Raw genomic sequence first — 20,143 nt, 5'->3', positions numbered from 1 at the left:
GTTGGACATAGTGGTTTTTTAGAGGTGAAAAATGATATACTGTTTGGTTTCTCGCACAAACCGATCGTTTCGTGTCTTAGGACATCAATGTGTCGTCACGAGCTGCAGGGTTTAATTTGGATTTGTCTGTGCATGTTTTTTTGACTCTTATAGATGGAGTTCCCATTGACAAGCATTATACGACTGACAGACTGCAACGGTTGGAGTTAAAAATCATCATTTGTGTTCTACTGAAGAAACAAAGTCACCTACATCTTGGATGCCCTGGGGGTAAGCAGATAAACATCAAATTTTCATTTTTGGGTGAACTATCCCTTTAAATGTTTAGCTACTTACTCGCTACATACTCTTTCAGAAAGCGTCTTATGTCATCTGAACAAGTAAGTAACATGTCTGCCACTTTTGTTCTGACCAACTGAGAAAAGAAGCATTACAATAAATCGTGCTGCCAATGTTGATTAAATCTAACGATCGGTTAGCTCGGATCACGTCAATCCGTGCAAACTATTATTATTGTTATACTTTGTTCTCAAATTGTTAATGTTAACAACATCAGCATTGCGTGACTTTGTGTATTGTGTATTTGCATTACCTGTAGATTTCAATTTCTGTAGCCACTCCGCAGTCCGAAGTCTTTTGCTTTTGACTACGGGTGAATCTCCAGTTATCCAGGTAAAGAGATAGCCTTGAACACTGGCTGGTTATGTACTTGGTAAAAAATTGATTTTGGTTAATTTTTAACCAAAAAAAGTTATGGACTGCAGCTTTAAACATTTTATACAAAGAATACTAAGAAAAAAAAATAAAAAATGCACCATGGTTTCCACAAAAATATTAAGAATCACAAATGTTTTCAACAGTGATGATAATAACAAGAATTGTATCTTGAGTACAAATCAACATATTAGAATGATTTCTGATCATGTACCACTGTAAACTGCAGTAATGGATTCTGAAAATTACATTTTAAAATACGTTAAAATAGAAAATTATAATAGCTTATGAAAAATCAGCTTTGCCTATAGGGAACAGTAACAGAGTGATTTATGCTGCTGCTGTTCAGAGAGCTGAATGTTTTCTTGGTCTAATATTTATTTAATTTTTTTAAAGGACAAAACACAAATCAAAGTAATTTATTGTTATTGTAATATACCACCGTTAAGCTCAGGTGATTTGCAAAAGCATCATGTTCCCTTTATGAGAACATTACACCTGAGATAATGAAGACTTGTTACAACCACAAAGGTTAATGACTATTCGACCAGACACTCAATCATCTTTGAAGGTAGCTAGAAAATGATGCTCTATGACTGGGCCTTATTTACTTGGTCAACAAGCACAATTTCAATGCTGGAATAAGAAAGATGAGCACTGCAGTCAGGCATGCTTGCAAACAGAGCACATGCACATCATTTTTACTGCTGCTCTGTTATAAAATGCACCACATATTGTACTCTCGCTCTCATTTTATTATTCATACAGACCAACACACACCTTCTATGAAAATCAAACAGTGTATCGTAAGCTCAGCATCAACATTGAAATGCACAGCAGCACATCGTAGCGACAGAGATGACAACCCACCGGGTGTCTCTCGTGACACGTTTCCTTTGGAAATCAGTACATTTGACAACATCAAAATCACTGTGTGACAATCTTTTTAATTGAATTTTGATTGCTGTGAAATTCTCACCCTGTGTGGAGGCTAGGAGACGAGCACTATGAAATAGGCTGGCAAAGCTAATTATTTCTTAGCAATATAGGGGAAGCTACTTTAAAACTGCATCTTGCCGAGCTACAAGTAACTCACAATTTAAATAAGTTCAGCTACAGTTAAGCTACCGCTTTAGCTCCTAACAAAAATTAATTACAGTAACAACTTAAGGGGGTTTGTGTCTTTAAAAATATGATATTCTACAACAAATTGGCAAAATATAGGCTCATTGGAAAATCATAACTAAAAACCTAACTACATTTTTGCAAAACTTCAAAAACAGACATATATGTACAATTCACTGCATTCTCAGCTGAAATAAACACTAGATGCAGTAAAACACCAACAACATTAATTCCTTTTCACACAAATTAAGATTAGGGGGCAGATTATTGATTATTATAAAACAGTTAGTTCCTGTCCTTGATTCTGATTGATCAATAGCTGTGTTTATTCACGATAAAACACGGCTATGACCGCTTCACTCAATGGTTATGTGCATCACTACACAACACCTTTAGCAACCACTCTTAGCAACATAAACTGTATGTTCTCAATTGATATTGTTCATTGAAGCTTACTGTATTATGTAGAAGAGTATTGCGAGAAAAAGATTGAGTGAGCGAGTTTATTACCTGCATTCAGATTTAGCATTTTCCTTCAGGTCAGTCCTATGTTTATAATAAAAAATCTGTTTAAATGTCTGATGTATTATTCTGTCCTTTTAACAGTTAAGGGGTTTTCCCGTGACTGACAGCGCTAGTCAAAGCATTTGTCAGTTGCGTCTTGATCCGTGTTCACAACAATTCAATCTTTTCAATGTAAAAGTCTTCGCTACTGACTGACACACTCATAAACACAGTCTTTGCCGCCATTTAATGGCATAATAATGTAACCTGTTGCTGTTCGCGGTCAGGGACTATTTTTTCCGGCAGAAGGAAAGGCTTTTATTGAAAGTTTACTTCATGAAAGTTGCATTGATACATGTTTTTGGCTTTAATATTTGTATTGTGTGGTAACCGTTTTATAAAAACAATAAGGTACTTGAGGCTAGTGCTGTATTGTGAATAAGTCACGGCTGAAGGGGTTGCAGGCTCTCCGCTTCACATCGTGCCTAACAACGCCCTTCAGCCGTGACTTATTCACGATACAGAACAGCCTCTCGTAACTTATTGCTTACATAAAGACTTTTTTTCTTAGTTATGATCTCAAAACGCTTATCATAGCGCATGATTTAAACTAATACATTTCAACGTATACATCACATAACCAGCTCCAAATGTATGGCTTTACTGACATAGTAAACTTGCTCAATAGCTCACCTGGTACAGCACTGCACTTGCACTCTGTGAAACACAACTATAAATGATAAAAGAGACTTGCTTCAGCAAATGCGTTTTTTTGTATCTCCCGTTTGCTTTTGTTAACACTATCGGGTAGGTTTAGGGTAGGGTTTAGTGTAGGCGATTAGTTATTTTCAAATGCAATAGAGCATTAACATTTAATTTCCGAACTGACACAATGCGTCAAACAACCAAAGCAGAAGGAAAAAAAAGAATCCCAGATCAAAGTAGAAAGGGAAAAATTAAACACTTCACTAACATGCAAGAAGCAATGCAAAATGTGCAAGAAGCAACATCATTTTTCAGAAATGTTTTTCCAATGATGTTACAAATTGGACAAATTGGGTTACAAATTGGACTTCATACTCAAGCTACAGTAGCCTATTGAATGAGATAGAAAAGGTTTTTACATAGAGTGCGTCTCAGTTCATTCAATGAGACAGCAATATACCATGTTGTCATGCTACAGTGCTACTAGTTAGATAAAGTAGCTTGTTATTGGAAAAGCTGAGCTACTGTCACGCTAATGAAAATGTAGTTAAGGTAGTAGTGCTTCTACTTTTTTTTTTAGCTACGCCCCAACACTGTAGCTGAGTTTGATTTGCTAATAAGCAGCTCTACTGCAAGTGTCCTGATATATTTCAGCTACAGTATTCATTTAGCAGAATTTGGATAGTGCAGAACTGGAATGACTCAATCTTTTGATCTTAGAACTACTAGAAAATTCCAAGTTTCTATTTCCACTACTGAGGGATTACGAGGCATTAACCATGCAACTGCTACAGTCCTGACAAAGCTAGCTTCTAATCTTATTAGCATCCTGTGCTTTTACTCTCTACACAGCTTGAACTAGCTGATGTTTTTCATGTCTGATTAAAAGACAGATATAAATATAGTTAAGAACTATCAAAATGTTTGAACTATTAAACCACAGTATACAAAAATGTGTTTAAAGATCTAAACTTAGCATTTGTCAGATTTAGAACAGATACATCGAAATGCCATTACATATGAAATTAATGCCAACAGATCAGGTCAAATTCTACTCTCACACTTCTAGAAATATTCCCATATTAAAGTCATTTTTGAGGTATGAATATTTCATCCACTCACACAGTGTTGAAATGCAATATTGAAGCGCACTGGAATCCCATGTTCTGATTTAGAAAGCTATGTAAAGTAGTTTCTCACTGAGCTTTTTCCAGGATCCAATTATCAGTGGAAAGATGGGTGGTCAGAGAGCATGGCAAAGGGTAGGGGAGTTTCTGTGATGCACTCGGAGAATAAAAAGTGTATTTCGAGGCTTTGCATCAGCTCGTGGGTTTCCCTGTTTAAAGTGTCGGACAAAAACTCTGCATTCAATACAAATTAACTTATATTCATATTCCGATTAGCTAGTGACTCAACGAGTCATTGTGGGAAGAGGAGAGACCGCAAACTTTGACTATCCAATAAAGACGAAGCAGACGGTGCATTTTGCTATGAGGAAGCAGCCTTATTTGATTCCTCTAAAGCAATTTTAAGCCCTGTGATCAGACTCTCTCTAGGGAGTTCAGACCACATCAGTGTCCTCCCAGTTGGACAGAAAAACACAAGTAGCACAATTTGAACTGACCAGAGGAAACAAGGGACAAACTGACCGTCGGAAATGCCACCACTTTGGAAAGGGCAACAACCGCTAACAGCGACAGTCTCCAATCTGTTGTTTTCCCCCTGCGATTCCATATGGAAATTGCATTACGCCCACATCCTCCTGCAGGCCATCGGCGTGTAACAGTTGTTAAAGCCAATATTTAATATTTATGTTGTCAAAATGTATATTATTGCTGATATAAAACAAGGAGATCTACAAAACCCTTTCATCTCAATGGCACTTGCTTGGCTGGTGAAGGACCCCTCAGAAGTAAGTGTTCTGAAAAATCTGCCATTTTTAATCATGGGACAAAAGAACTACCAATTACCTGAGCCATAAATGCCATGTGACTAATTACTCAGGAGCTGCAGAAAAAGGATTGCTGATTGGCTGAAGTAGAATATAGACAGTCCCCTTCATTAATGGCAGTGGCTAAATAGCAATAGGTGCTATTTACACCAAGTGCAAATAGCTGTAGGTGCTATTTACGCTAAGTAGAAATAGCATTATATTCTATTTACACTAAATTATACACTATTTACACTAATAGAAGCATTTTCTTAACGATATGCTATTTACACTAGGTGAAAATAGCGATAGATTATTTACACCATGTAAAAGTATCAATTCTTTGCAATAAAAATAAATAGTAATTAGATGCTATATATTGTCATACTATTTGCACCTCAGTTACATTAACAGGATGCAATAATATCATAGAGTGTAAATGATTATATTTGTTAAAATTATTAAATGGATGCTGCCTTATTAGGAGAATAAAAACCCTCGCTACACCTTCCCCTAACTCTACCCAATAAACACTTTTAATATTATTAAACACTCGTTAGCAGTTTATTAGCAGTTTTAGAATATTATTTTCATTTTTATTGAAACTAAATGTGAGCTCGGCAAAAGGCAGGTTTGTGAGCCTTATTTGCTACCACTGTGCCACTGAAGACATTGAATTCCATGCATCCTTTTTAAAGCTTGAGTGGCCCAACCAGTCATTGGTGGGCGGAGCTAGTGTAAATAGCGTTTGCCAACAAGGGGTGCTATTCACACTTAGTGTAAATAGACACTCTGTTCATTAATCATGAACTATGATGTTAATTTTTGTCTATTTAATAGCTCCCTAAAATTAAAATAAAATAAACACTCAGCAATAAAACATCTACTACACTATAATGAAATATATATGATATACAATGCCGTTCAAAAGTTTGAGGTCGGTAGGGTTTTTAAATGTTTTTAAAATAAGTCTCTTTTGCTCACCAAGACTGCATTTATTTGATTAAAACAAAAAAAAACAAAAAAGTAATATTGTGAAATATTATTACAATTTAAAATAACTTTGAACAGCAGTGTATACATTCTTTTTTATCAGAATAAAACACTGAACATTGTTACCTTCAAATGGCTGTGAATGAACAAAGTTTTTTCGAACCAGATGGATTAGTTACAGCACTGGGAGCAAATGGGGCCATGCTAACCAGCAAAACCTTGACCTCCAGGTATAAACAGCATGAGTCCTATCAAGAGAATAGCTTTGAACATATTTTTTACATAATCATCTGTATGCATGTCTAATACAGTATCAGTGATGGAGAACCATGAAAGAATGCTACAATCTCAATTGATGCCCAAAATCATTTATACTGTGTACAATGATACTTTTTTCCCTTTTTTTTTTTGCCTCTTGCCACATTAATTGTAACATACAGGAGTAATAATAACCCCAGTGTAATCTTAAAGCTGGTATGATAAATACACTGGACTACTTTCTTTAAGCGTGAGCGCCTATGCCGAGCTTCGCGTGAAGAGCGATATCCGATAACAAGAAAAGCAATTTCCCTGTCAGATGACATGAATGTGAGCAGAATGGGGAAACTCTCTAAATGAGGGCTGAGTAGATGGTGGCTCAACATGTTGGCAAATTGCACAGCGGACTGGCTGTGTGACAGACTGACAGGCCATTGCAAGCAGATCAAACAATCCACAAAACACAGCTAATTTCGCTCCAAGAGAAAAGCAATGCGTCATTCCATCCCCATTTGCCCATTTTCAGCTACTCTCTCCTAACACTTCCTCTTCAGTTAGATTGCAACCCAGCTCTCAAATTGCCCTTATAATAGCACAGGTTTGGTGCTGGAAGCCAATTATCAGACTACAACATGATGGGAAAAAAGGTTTATAGACCTGAACTCTGTTGGGACGTTATATTTTTCCTTTTCACCAGCACAATAACTAGGAGACATTTTTAGCTTGGGTGAAAAAGTATAGTGTTGTGAAATGTTCGAGCAGCTAAAATATTCAATATGGACAGAAATGAATATTGCAAGTGTATTTAGGTCATTGACCATATGGTGTTGTCGACGCCACGTCATCCGAGTGCTTCACAAGCAACGCTTTGCATGTGTGAATTACATAAACACAGCAACGCTCAGCCACAACACAACTGTTTGTAGGTTGCCAGCCAAGGAAAATCTCTAAGGACACTGCAATTTCACACGGATCAAAGGTTGTAGGAGTTAAAGATGCACAGGGATGAAGTGACATTCACTGAGTTATGGGAAATCAACATGAGATCCAAACTAGCCAGCCAAAGCGCTGATGGCCTCACTGGGTGGTCACACGGCATTAAACAGTCTAAATGAGAGAGATGCTCAAGGCTCCAGGAGGATGAGAAGGGATGATTGAGTATGTCAAAGGGGCGGTTTGAAGCTGTGAAACTGGGGTAGAAGCAGAGGTTAAAGACGAGGTCTAACATACTGAGGGAGTCATTTGGAAATGACTAATCAAACCAAGAGCAGAAGAGAAGAGTTAGAAGAGCTTGAGTGCGGAGGTGAGGGGCACGGTGTGAGAAAGCTGGTAAAGATACAGATTCAGAAAGATAATTGCACCTGAAAGAATATACTGGAAGTTACAGATAAGCAGGATTGGCCTGTTTAAAAGTAAAGCATGCAATTTTTTATTATATTTTTTTTTTTTCAGTGTGACAACTATAAAGGCCCCGATATACTAAACGAAATCGAAGAACGAACTGATGTGACGTCATTTCAAACAAAATCAGGCCAAAACGAAGTTCGTTTTGTGTTCTTTTTGGAAGTTCGAAACGGCTAGCCAAAGCAAACTTTCAGGAAACACCTTCGTACTACCATTGGTCCGTGACGATAACGTAATAGGAGGTGTGCGCCGAGGCTCCGCCTTCATTCGCGTGGAACTGTTCTCTGACTCATTTCGTCTGTAGAGTTTGTTGAGGTAAGAGCTCTGCAGGTGAAAACATGAACACACTGGATAGCCGCTTTATAGTACAAAATGAAGTTGTGCTTCTGATGAAATGAGGCACTGACACTGTTTTTCATGTTTGATACTGTAAAGCTGCTTGCTTTTAAGCAATCTATTGAATAAAGTGCTACAGTATATAAATAAACGTGACGTGACTGGAGTGCTAATTTGCAAAGCTCATGCTAACATACCAAGTTGTTATGATCAGACGCTTTTCTTATACTTTCTATAAAAATGCTTACAGTTTTCTCATTTTTGTTGTGTTTATTTTATTACTGAGAAGAAAGTGTACAGCACGTATTTACATATTCATCTAACCATCGCTCTCAGCAGTGTGGGCGACGTCAGATGTTCGATTACAGTATATGGCTGGTCACGCATTTTGAACTTCGTTTTACTCCTAAACGAAGAACGAAAAAGAACTTCGTCTGAAGTATATTGGGGCCTTTAGTCAGCAAACTTCCAAGAGTAAGCTCAACTTAAAATCATTTAAACAAAAGTATTGGTAACACTTTACAATAAGGTTCATTAGTTAACTACATTAGTTAACATGAACTAATAATGACCTGCACTTATACAGTATTTATGAATTTTTGTTAATGGTAATTTCAACATTTACTAATGCATTATTAAAATCTTGTTAACATTAGTTAATGCACTGTGAACTAACATGAACAAAAAATTAACAACTGTATTTTCATTAACTAACATTAATGAAGATTAGTAAATACAGTAACAAATGTATTGCTCATTGTTATTTCATGTTAGTTAATACATTACAATAAGGTTCATTAGTTAAACATTAGTTAAAGTGTTACCAAAGTATTAAAATAAACTAAAACGTGGGACAATGACAGGCCTTGAAATAAAAAAAAGGTTAAGAACTACTGGTCTAGAAAGTTCTAGAGATTATCTTTCTACAGATTCTAGTATACTCTCATGAGTCCTGAGTATATAAACACACATACATAGGATTATTACAATATTCTACAATGTACCACCAAGTGGGTTGAGCTGATGATTGCTTTTGCGAGATTAACATGAAATGCATTTCGTTTTGTCTAGCTTTCCTGCATCATCTAATTCAACACTGAAGTAAAGCTTTATTCTTGCCTCACACTATAATCAACAAACAAAATGTGCAACCATAAGTTTGGTGTTTAATACAGTATTAAATACAGTCCAATTCTAGCAAAAAGTAGGATTGAATCTGATTGGTTGCCGTGAGTGTTTGAGTGTCAGTCCTAAATCGTATCCAGTGTTAAGCGCTCACAGGTGGCCATCCATTCAACACGCTCTTTTAGCCAGCATATGATGAGGAACCCTGTCTGACACAAGTTACAGGAAGCTTAAACTTGCCAATAAGTACATTAAAGCAGATGCAGCTAGAGACCGAGTCTGAGTCTGAATCATGTTACCACACGGTCGCCTCAAAGTAAACAACACAACAGACTTTTCCTCCTCTCTCGTACCCTAAAGGGAAGGGTTTATCCTCTTTTCATGGTGCATTAAATCCAAATGGAGGTTGTCCCAAGAGCAACATTACATAGCAACAAAATGCAGAATCTCTAGCAAGAGCCTGAGATCAGTGTTTTAGCCCTGCACTTCCCTGGCTGGGATCCGAGCCTTGAAGCTGATGCAGTCTTGCCTATTGGAACAAAGCCCTATTATCCAGCAGCAGTGTCTAGAAGTAACGTCCCACTGACTTCCATTTTCTCAGCATGAATGTACAGTGATTTCACTGCCTTTGCTACTATAGAAACACACAGGACATCGCTGCAGAAAACAACTACACTTTTAAACAACTCCATTCTCTGTTATTGTTGTTGCTCTACATCCTGATTTTCATTTCCTGTTTGCTTCAGATAAACACACCTGATTTAATACCGGAAAGACACAATCACATCCTCATAACTAAATTGCATCTCTCGGTCTTATTCGGCCCGCTCTACAGTATACACAGTTACCTTGGAGCTGCTATTGTTTCCAATCATTAAAATGGCATTATGTGTTTGTGTGTTGTCATTTTGTTACCTTTATTGACCTAAGTGGAGGTCTCAAAAATAATGAGGCAAGGATCTACAGTGGCATAAGTAGGGAATTGACTTTTACATAGAACAAAGGCAGATGCCTCATTTCAGGGTCAGGAAAAAATCAGAGGAATTAGTGAGACCAAACAACAATATCCACACGATTTACAGCAGGCTTTTTCCAAAGAGGATTTAAAGATTAACTTTTTAAGATTTACAAGACTTATGCTTAGAACAGAGTAATTGAATAAGGTATTTGCATAAGTATTGCTTCACAATTCATAACTTGTGTTATTTAACATGTACAAACATATCTATATTGACCATGTGATACCATCAGAACACTGGGAAGCCTGTTTCCACCTTAAAGAAATAAAATAAAAGGTAATTCCAAATTATTTCTCATAACTACTTTATATGTCTCACAACTGAGACTTTTCATAATTATATTTTAATATCTTAAATGGTTGGTTGATTATGATTTCACTTTTTTATTTTAGTTAGTGTGTAATGTTACTGTTCGAATATAAACAACATCTGTTAAGTTACGACGCTCAAAGTTCAATGCAAAGGGAGATATTTTCTTTTAAAGATTTCTCTGTTTAAGGACTACAACAAATGGCTGGTAGGAACTACAACGTGCTTCTCAACATGCTTCTAAAATTTACATAAAACCTGCCTGCGAGAACACGCAACAAAGGGGGCGAGGCCATGTTGGGCTGTTTTAGAGAAGAGGAAGAGTTGTTGTAGTAGAGTGTTGTTACCATGCCGTCATTTTACGCCAGACTGCTTCACAAACTAGGGTCAATTTAATGCTGGATTTGCACAATAGATTAACATGACGGCACATGCTAGCTGATGAGTTGAATCAACTCCACAGCAACTACATAAATTTATCCACTAACTGTTCAGAAACGTCCAGATGCATTCTAAAAGTTGTAACTTCTTCCTGAGCCTCTCCATCAGTGTCCGACCAAAGTGCGAGCTGTTAAAGCTCCGCCCTCTTCTGGTATGCAGGCGGGGAGCAGCATCTCATTTGCATTTAAAGGGACACACAAAAACAGCGTGTTTTTGCTCACACCCAAAAAGGGGCAAATTTGACAAGCTATAATAAATGATCTGTGGGGTATTTTGAGCTGAAACTTCACAGAAACATTATTGTACAAGATGTAATATAAGTCTCTGACACCAGAGACTTATATTACATCTTGTCATCTATTTCTCATAATTGCAACTTTATACATCACAATTGAGACTTCATACCTAAGATTTTTTTTTTTTTTATCTCACAATTGTGATTTTCTCATACAGTAATTGCAACTTTATTTCTCATAATTGCAACTTTTTTTCCCCTCATGATTGTGACTTTATTCCTAAATAATTATTACATTACATTTCCTAATTATTTAAGTTTTATATCTCACAATTGTGACTACTCATGCTTACAGCTTTATATTCAATAATTACGACTTTATGTTTCACAGTGTGACTATTTCTTTAAAAATCATTGGACAATTACTTGTTTTACAGTGAGGCAAAATCAGACTTCCACCACAGATTTGCAGAGTAAAAAGGCAAAACCATTCTATGCAAATGAGAAACAGCTTTTTTTTTTTTTTTTGCTTTTTTTTAAAAAAAAAAGTACAAGGAAAAGTGCACCAGTTTAATCAGGGGAGCATGTGCAAGAGAGAGAGAGAGAGAGACGGATGGTGAAAGATAGAAAGAGAAAAAGCTTGTCATGAGAAAGCAATGAAAAGAAGTGTGTAAGAAAAGAAAAATATGTTTTCTGCAGTACAGATGAAGCACTTTCTTCCTCAGCAACCAGCTACCTGCAAATGACTGTGATTCACAATTCAATGACAGTAAACAAGCATATGAGAGCACTGCATTTCACACATCCAGCCTCACTACTGCCACCTACAGGGGATTGACTGCATAAAAAATATAAGAAATACACCCCTAAAACTTAACTTGTATGCTTTCAAAGCAGATCAGAGCAGAAAGCAATTGAAGTGGACCAGGTGGGAAGAAAGAGAGAAAGCTACAGACACAGAGAGAAAAGAGAGAAAGCGACAGACAGAGAGAGAAAAGAGAGAAAGCTACAGACAGAGAGAGAAAAGTCAAAAGGAGGAGGCCCAAGGCTCCATGTGAAAGAGCTCGCAATGATCAGAGACACAAGTTCTCAAAGGGGACTCGCTCCCTTTAGAGCGGTGCTTGAAAGGTGGCTACACGGTATTACAGCATGCTTGTTTACAGCAAGACTGACATCTCACTCTATCTGCACACATTCTAGGAGTTTTATAAATCTTACAACAGATGAAACGTCTTTCCTGGAGTAACAGCATTTGTTAGTCAGAAACCACCCATACTTTTGTGTTGTTTTTGTGTTCAGCAAACATTATTACAATACAAGCATCACATTTGCATGAGGATATTATGGACGACCGAGTAGCGGTTATTGAGGCGAAACACTCTTTTCAAGCGCATGTATTGTAATTGCAACACTGTAACAAACCATAACGCCCGCAGAAAGCCTTGATTGACGTGTTCAGCGTAGCGCTGCATTGCAATCGACTGGGAGCCTGTGGACTAAACACACAGGAAATCACTCAATGTCTTGGTGTCATGAATTCAACAAGACAATAGAGGAAAAACACGTCCCTCACGTTCTCAAAATTTCATGACAGCGGAGTAGATCCTCCCGAAACTTCAAAAGTAATGTGGAAGATTGAAACAAATGAGAGCAAAGACGGACGCATTCAAGCAAAATTTCTCCTCTTGTGTTCTGCTAATATAATAACTCCCCATTAGCCCTCATGTTCTGTTTGGGATCTGAGACTTAATCTAAACAATAAATAAATAAATAAAAAGGTCTCTGCTGAACTTGACAACTAAGCAGAAAATCAATTGTAAATAAAATTAATCACACATCCTCAATAAAATAAGTTGGTTAGGTTAAAAAACATTTTTAACAAAATTTTTGAGTTTTTTCTACTCTATTTTTGTACACACACAAAGGCAAGTGGAAAGTGAAGCAAATGTGATATATATCTTTAGGATAATGCAAAATTAGTTCAAAAATATGAGAGAAACTGAAGAGGTGCCAAAGAAAGATTTCGAAGAATTAATCTAAAAGTCCAAATTATTTTTGCAGGGTTTTTCTAAACCACAGATTAGTGATTTAGAAGCATAAAAGATCAAGAGTTCCCTAATGGGTCTGGGAAAAATTCCAGAGTAAGAAATGCAAATGTTACAAGCAGCACCCCTAGAGGACAACCTTTATTTTGTCACACCTTTGCTGGCCTTTCAATACAATTACTCTTTCATCAACTGAAAGAAACTAAAGTGTTCATGTGAGCTTAATTACTCAAGCTCTTTTTAATTACTCATGCCCTTACATAAAATAATGAAACTTTTTTCTGGATAAAAGGTGCATTTCTGTCCATGCATAAAAGTATGTACAACATCAGGCATTCCGACATCTTAAAGGGATAGTTCACCCAAAAATTATCCCATGATTTACTCACCCTCAAGCCATCCTAGGTAGATATGACTATCTTCTTTCAGATGAACACAATCATGCAATATATTTAAAAAATATCCTGGCACTTCTAAGCTTTATAATGGGAGTGAATGGGGGATGTGTTTTTAAGCCCCCCCAAAAATGCATCCATCCATCATAAATATAATCCATATGGCTCCAGGGGGTTAATAAAGGTCTTCTGAAGTGAATCAATGGGTTTTTGAAAGAAAAATATCCATATTTAAAACTTTATTAACTATAATAACTAGCTTCCGGCAGACGGCCGTATGCATCGATTTGTGGCGGAAGACTAACCTCTGACCAGACACATGACGCAATGATGAACGCGGAAGCTCAGAGGAGAGAGCAAAACAAAACACCGGTCACGAATTAGAAGCCTAAAATGAGAAATTTTAAAGAGAAATGTTGGAGGATTTCAATATAAGAGAAGAGGAGCTTCAGTTTGTTGCACAGCCCTATTTGTTTAAACCGCGAGAGGTGTCTAAGTTTACGATACTCCTACTACATGCGTCATACATCGCTTCAGGAGTTACTCATTTGACACAAATCGACTTTGTGTTACGGTAGTCTGGCGAAAGCTAGTTATTTTAGTTTATATAGTTTTAAATATGGATATTTTTCTTACAAAAAAAAACATCGCTTTGCTTCATAAGGCCTTTATAAACCCACTGAAGCCGTGTGGATTATATTTATGATGGATGGATCAAAACACGCCCCCCTGTTCACTAGCATTACAAAGCCTGGGAGAGCCAGGATATTTTTAAATATATCTCCAATTGTGATCATCTGAAAGAAGATAGTCATATATACACCTAGAATGGCTTGAGGGTGAGTAAATCATGGGATAATTTTCATTTTTGGGTGAACTATCCCTTTATGGAGTTACTAAAATTATGCTTCTGCCTTCAACCAAAAGTCAGAATGTAGCACAATGTGCCAGTTAATTGAGAACACTTCCACTATAACATAAGAAATGCTTCTGCTAATGCCACAATAATAACCCTAGCCTAAAACTAATCACCTCATCATCTTTGGAAAAGCCTTCTATATCTAGCGTTTCAACTTTTCATTATCTGTTACAACACCTGAGCAGGCACAGTATAGCCATCCAATCAAAACAAACACATCTTCATGCACTGCTTGTAATTACAAGACCTTTACAAGCATCGCTCCTCATTACCTTAACTTTATATTGCAGGACAACAAAAGGAGGACGTAGAGAAAGAGCTTAAGCAACACCATGAAGGATAGTCTCCAGGCTAGCACATCTCATTATCACCATGTTCTTGGGATGGAGGCAGTTCAGTCCAGAAATAGACCAACGAAATGGCACTACCCATCTGTCCCACCTACAATGCAATGCTCAGGATTATATTCTACAATTTTCCTCTGCAGAGTTTAACATGCAACTAACCATGACTGTGCAGAGGAAAAGGATAATGATTTGATTCCCCCACCAGCTTTGTTCTCTTCAGTTGCACAATAAAAGTCATACACGCAACCTACATTACAAGAAAGCTTCAGCCAGACCGAAAACACATACTGTCAGTGGAGAGTATTGTGATATCCCCTAAGAGCCCCAGACGTGCTCTCAATATGTCAAATCTTCCTGAGAATGAGGGCGATCCATACCATTAAAACTGTCACAGCCAAAATCTAGTCCATGCTCAACATCTATTGTGAACAGACAGCGGTGAGTAGACTTCATCCGAATGAAACGGGTACTGCGAGAATCATACCAATTAGACATCTCAAATATGCATCTGAGAAAAAAAAATATTAATATTACATGTCACTATATGGCTGAAACACAAAATGAAGAATGCAAATATCCTTCAAAGAGCAACCTAGAACAGGGGTCTACAACAGGGGGTCTGCCGTTGGTGCAGCAGGGGGTCTGCCAATTATTGTTTGATCTCAAAATAACTTGTGAAGTAAAATTAATTTTTAATGCTAGAGCTCAAACAATGATTGGGATATAATTTATCAATAACATTTAACAATATACCTATGTGACAATGGTCTCGCGATCTACCAAAGGACCTGAAAAAGTTTGGGAATTTCAAGTTTGGGAAGAGAATCGAAGCCACTAGGTGGCGATGGAGGAACCTTCATTAAAATTCCTAAAAAGGATGAGGGGCCAAAGCAAACTAAACGTTTCTAGTGTTGTGATAATTACCTAATTATCAATCTTTAGGCTGGAAGCAACTTCAAAGCTGGCCTATGCCGTCTCCTGGCACTTCAGGGTCGGTACTAAAGGGCGCATTTGGAGGTGCACCCGCATACTGCTGGACACTCTGGTCTTTCCACACACATAAATCACTGTGACTTTCTCAATGGGCTCCTAAAGGAGTTGCAGCATTGCGATGCAGCGCACGGCGCGCGAGATACTTCTCTTGGTGTGCACATCATTAGAAGGCTCCTCTGCAATCAAGTAAAGCGCGTGTGATAAAATGCCTTCATCAGTCGTCTCGCCGAAAAGAAACGATGTCGTTTTCGCATTCAAATGACGTCACGTTTTCACTGAGGTATTGCAGAGAACAGATTAGGAGGGAATTTAATGACAAGCAAAACTGTCTAAGCCATCCTCAATGCAGTAGAGTCCCTCTGAAACACGCAGAAGCATTGTCCGGTGTAAAAAATAAGAAGGCATAAACGTATATTCATTTGTTTCTGTATGCTTTTAATCTTATTTATTGTTTCATATTAAGGTAGACCGCTGTGAAAAGAACCGTAGAGAAAAGCAATTCTGGATTGAGATGAAATATAGTCCACCTGTTTGCTATGGTAGATTGCTTAGGCACCACTCGTTTTTTCATTAAATTATTACAACATCGATAAAAAGAGTAAGATACGAACACAGTAAAAAATAAATAAATAAATAAATGTAAAATTTACTGTAAAACTGGCTGCTGCGTTTGGGAGATCTGTGCCATAAATAGTAGGATAATACTAGATAAATAAAAAATACAGTTCCTATGTTACGCGCATTACGAGATGATTTTTTTAGTGTCCTCTTAACTGTATAGGCTACCATTAAATGGTATAAATGTTTCTTAAGTGTGGCCACAGGTAGTACAATGGAAGGTCACATGATGGCTTAAGAGATAATAATCACAACTGGCCTCCCCAGCAACTGACCAATCATAACAAATGCAGAGCACAGTGCAAATAACACTGAACAAAGATGTAACCTTAACAATTAAAATTTATATATATATTTTTAAATACAATTCAAACCATCATCGAATTCCATTTTCAAATTATAAGGAAATTCAAACTTTTATTCAACAATTTTAACAATATTTTATTGTAACACGACGTAAACCACAAATTATATTTTTTTACAGTGTACTTTGCAGTACAATTATATATATATATATATATACCCAACTCGGCCATTTCCACTCTCGAGAACCGTTTGTAAATGGATCATTCGGGGATGTTTTATTCATGCCAGGGATAAAGCGTGACTTATTTAACCAACTTTCAGGCATGCACCACGCCATCTCGCCAACACATGCGCTACAATATTTATTTGTTTAGTGCATCAAGCTTTAATTAAATTAAACACGCGCATGCTCCCACGCCAAATTCCCTCCTGCCAAATCCCCAGCACCCTGGCCTCCACCTCCACACAGTGGCCCCTCGGAGGAACCCTCTCTCTTGCAGCTTTGATTTAAGACCTCTCTTGGACCCTATCCGATCTCGCGCGCAGTGCCAATCCTTGTACCCATCGCTAAAACATGCACGCGCATGTGCGCGTTCGCTCAATCCTTTCACAAAGAGTATTAACAACACTTGCGCTTTGCAAATACAAGTTTGTGTTTTTTAAAAGATGTCATAATGTGGCGTGCATACAATGCGGCGTCGCGAGGAATCGTTTCCAGTCAAACCACCTGTTCTCACCCACCGTATAGGCTACATAATGGACGCATTGATGAGGACAGATGAAGATGTTCATCTCTGATATTTGAGCCACAACCTTATTCAGCTCGAAGCTCAGTTATAACTCGCTAAATGGACGTTAATCTGGCCTCAGTGTCTCAACGAATTGCACGACAATGCATAGCTTTTACTCAACGTGGGTTGAGTCAGTGTACTGAGGATTGATGGTGTGATTTGAACTTACCAATGTGAATAATTGAATCGGGAAGCACGGGTTCCCACTCCAGACTCCAAAATGTGATCAGAAACAATACTGCTGGAAAAACTTTCATCTCTCCCTCTGTCAAAATCTATCCTCTTTAGGTTCAGAAAGATGTCGAAGCGACGGTAGTTTTAAATCCTGTGCAGAAAGGCTGCTTGTCCTCCTTTCAAACTGTCAGCCGATGCTTTTTTGCCTCGGATGTGCTTCTGTTGAAGGCGAAATCTTCAGTAACCCGGTAAGGTAAGGAGAGCACCCGTCAAAACATCCTGATGATCAAGATCTCCAAGCAAATCCGAATCAATATCAGGCAAAGTTAAAATGTGCTTCATACACTGTTGGGTTTTCTATTCTCCCGTCTAGGCGAATTAATCGGGGTTCCGTGCGCTAAACACGACGCATCTCACAGAATCACCCACCGCACGACTGAACAGAACTTCCTTTGCGCTGATGTAGAAAAGCGCCACACTCACAACCACGAATACAGTTGATTTTTTTTTTTTTTGCACTGAGCCCTTATTCCGATGCAGTACTGCGGAGACTTTTCTGCGACAGAGACCGAACGGCTCTACATGCGGATTCTCGAGCTGTGATGAGTGGGAGGAGGCCCCCAGGATACATGCGACTACATGTGCAGCAGCATCAGTACCCGGCGCTGTCCAGAACTGAATTAACAGAGGAAAAAGAGACGAGGGGGGAGAGAGAGAGAGAGAGAGAAAGAGAGAGAGGGAGAGGGAGAGCGAGAGAGAGATCCACAGTGGGGTGGGAGGAGGTAGTTTATGATAATGGAGAGGACTCATCTGTAAGACTGTGGCTCCTCCCTTGTCCAGCAACTGCCAATCATTTAGTCTGCAACTACCGGTTTTCTAAAACAAACATTTTTTAAGTACGTTACTGATAACGGTAGGTTAGTTGTGTCTGAAAGATAAAAAATATTAGTAAGAACATGCAATGTTCTTTTTTTTTTTTTTTTTTAATAATAATTTTGATTAGATTTCTAGACCTCCGTTTCATCAGTCCCCTTAAAAATCTACAATTAATCTGTAAGCCCTCTTAAAAATCTCTGATTATGCAACAGGACTCCAAACAAAAAGATAAAAATGAATAGGCAGCTATTGGCTCCTAAAATGAAACCGAAGGGAGATTTTGTATAGGCCTACAAAAAAAGACTAACTTTGTACTGTATTAAACTGATATAGTGATACTGATTGTATTTGTGTTGTGTAAATTTCACTTAAAAAATGTTTTGAAAATACATATTACCACTGGTTTGGACATGGGTTGGGGGGTGGGGTGGAGTAACAAGCTTTATGGTTTCAACATATCACCTAAACAAAGTTACAACCTTATACGTTCAAGTATACATATCACAATAAACAGTCTTGCGGGCATTACAAGTAACTTGAGTTGTAATCAGATTACTTTTTTCAAGTAACTAGTAAAGTAAACGCATTACTTTTTCAATGTACAACAAAATATCTAAGTTACTTTTTCAGATAAGTAATGCAAGTTACATTTTCACATTTATTGACTGACAGCTCTCCTGTCCTCATGTTGAGAGAAATAAAGTGCAGAGGCGTTGTGTGCGCTGCTGTGTGAACATAATGGTTATTGTAGTTCTAGACTAAATGTGAACATGCATTTACTCATCTCACTTGAAGGGTTTGGGTTTACTCAAAATGAATAAAAACAGTGAAATGCAATCTCAGAATTTTACGCAAGCCTGTAAAAATTATATATTAAATTACACAAATATACTTTATGTATTTAATCTCACTTTATTAACCAATGTCTTTTCTGCTCTTCAATGATCCAATTCAACCATATACTAATAAGCAAAAATTACTTTAGATTTGATTTAGAAATAAAAGTGTTGAACTTCCTTCTCCTGTATCCTATTCTTTAATCCAGAATGGCAGCACAGCTGAAAGGTTTGTTTGAGCTGCGCCCTCTACTGTACAGGCATAAATATGCATTTCCTTCAGCTTAAGGTTTATTCATTTCACTTTTGGTGCAGAAGGGCCTTAATATTAGCCAAAAATAGAACTCTTTTTTTTAATTTTTGCTGTTATTTAAAAAAAACAAAAAAAACAACAACAAACAAAACAAACAATAAAAAAAAAAAAGCAAGCTCAGCCAAAGACTATAGACATAGAAAGACGGTTCACTCCTATTACTTATGAATGGGAGAAACTCCAACGCACAATATGGCGGAATACATCCCGCCTTCTAAGTAAAAGAGCCAATCGCTGATTGATAAAGTCACTGCGTAACTGCAGCTGCCTATAGAGGCTCCAAAGGTTCCCATAGAAACCTGAGGCTCGTGCATAAGACTGCACATGCGCATTGGCTCGTCTAGCCTGAAAAATAGGCTTTTAACGAAAGCCTTTTTTTTTTTTTCATGAAATATGTAATTTAATTGGGAGTTCGCCTAGCAGTTTTTGAGA

The 20,143-nt window shown here is 37.6% G+C and overlaps 1 protein-coding gene across 4 annotated transcripts in view; it reads right to left on the bottom strand.

Moving 5' to 3' along the window:
• The window catches only part of grid2 (glutamate receptor, ionotropic, delta 2), a 434,613-nt gene extending 415,840 nt beyond the window's left edge, over positions 1-18,773 (bottom strand). For 2 of the 4 annotated variants that reach the window (XR_007931154.1, XR_007931155.1), the window contains exon 1: positions 17,682-18,771. Coding sequence is in view for 2 of the 4 variants with exons in the window: in XM_051901960.1 (XP_051757920.1) it covers positions 17,682-17,769 (88 nt within the window). In the remaining 2 variants the exon portion in view is untranslated. Of the gene's footprint in view, positions 1-17,681 lie in introns of all 4 variants that reach the window. The other 2 variants (XM_051901960.1, XM_051901958.1) reach the window with 2 other exon arrangements.
• Between the last annotated feature and the right edge of the window lie 1,370 nt (positions 18,774-20,143).

The sequence above is a fragment of the Ctenopharyngodon idella genome, chromosome 8, assembly GCF_019924925.1.
Source record: "Ctenopharyngodon idella isolate HZGC_01 chromosome 8, HZGC01, whole genome shotgun sequence".
In the NCBI taxonomy this organism is placed as follows: Eukaryota; Metazoa; Chordata; class Actinopteri; order Cypriniformes; family Xenocyprididae; genus Ctenopharyngodon; species Ctenopharyngodon idella.
Note: the sequence above shows the minus strand (reverse complement) of the source record. Positions and strands in the feature narration are given on the sequence as shown.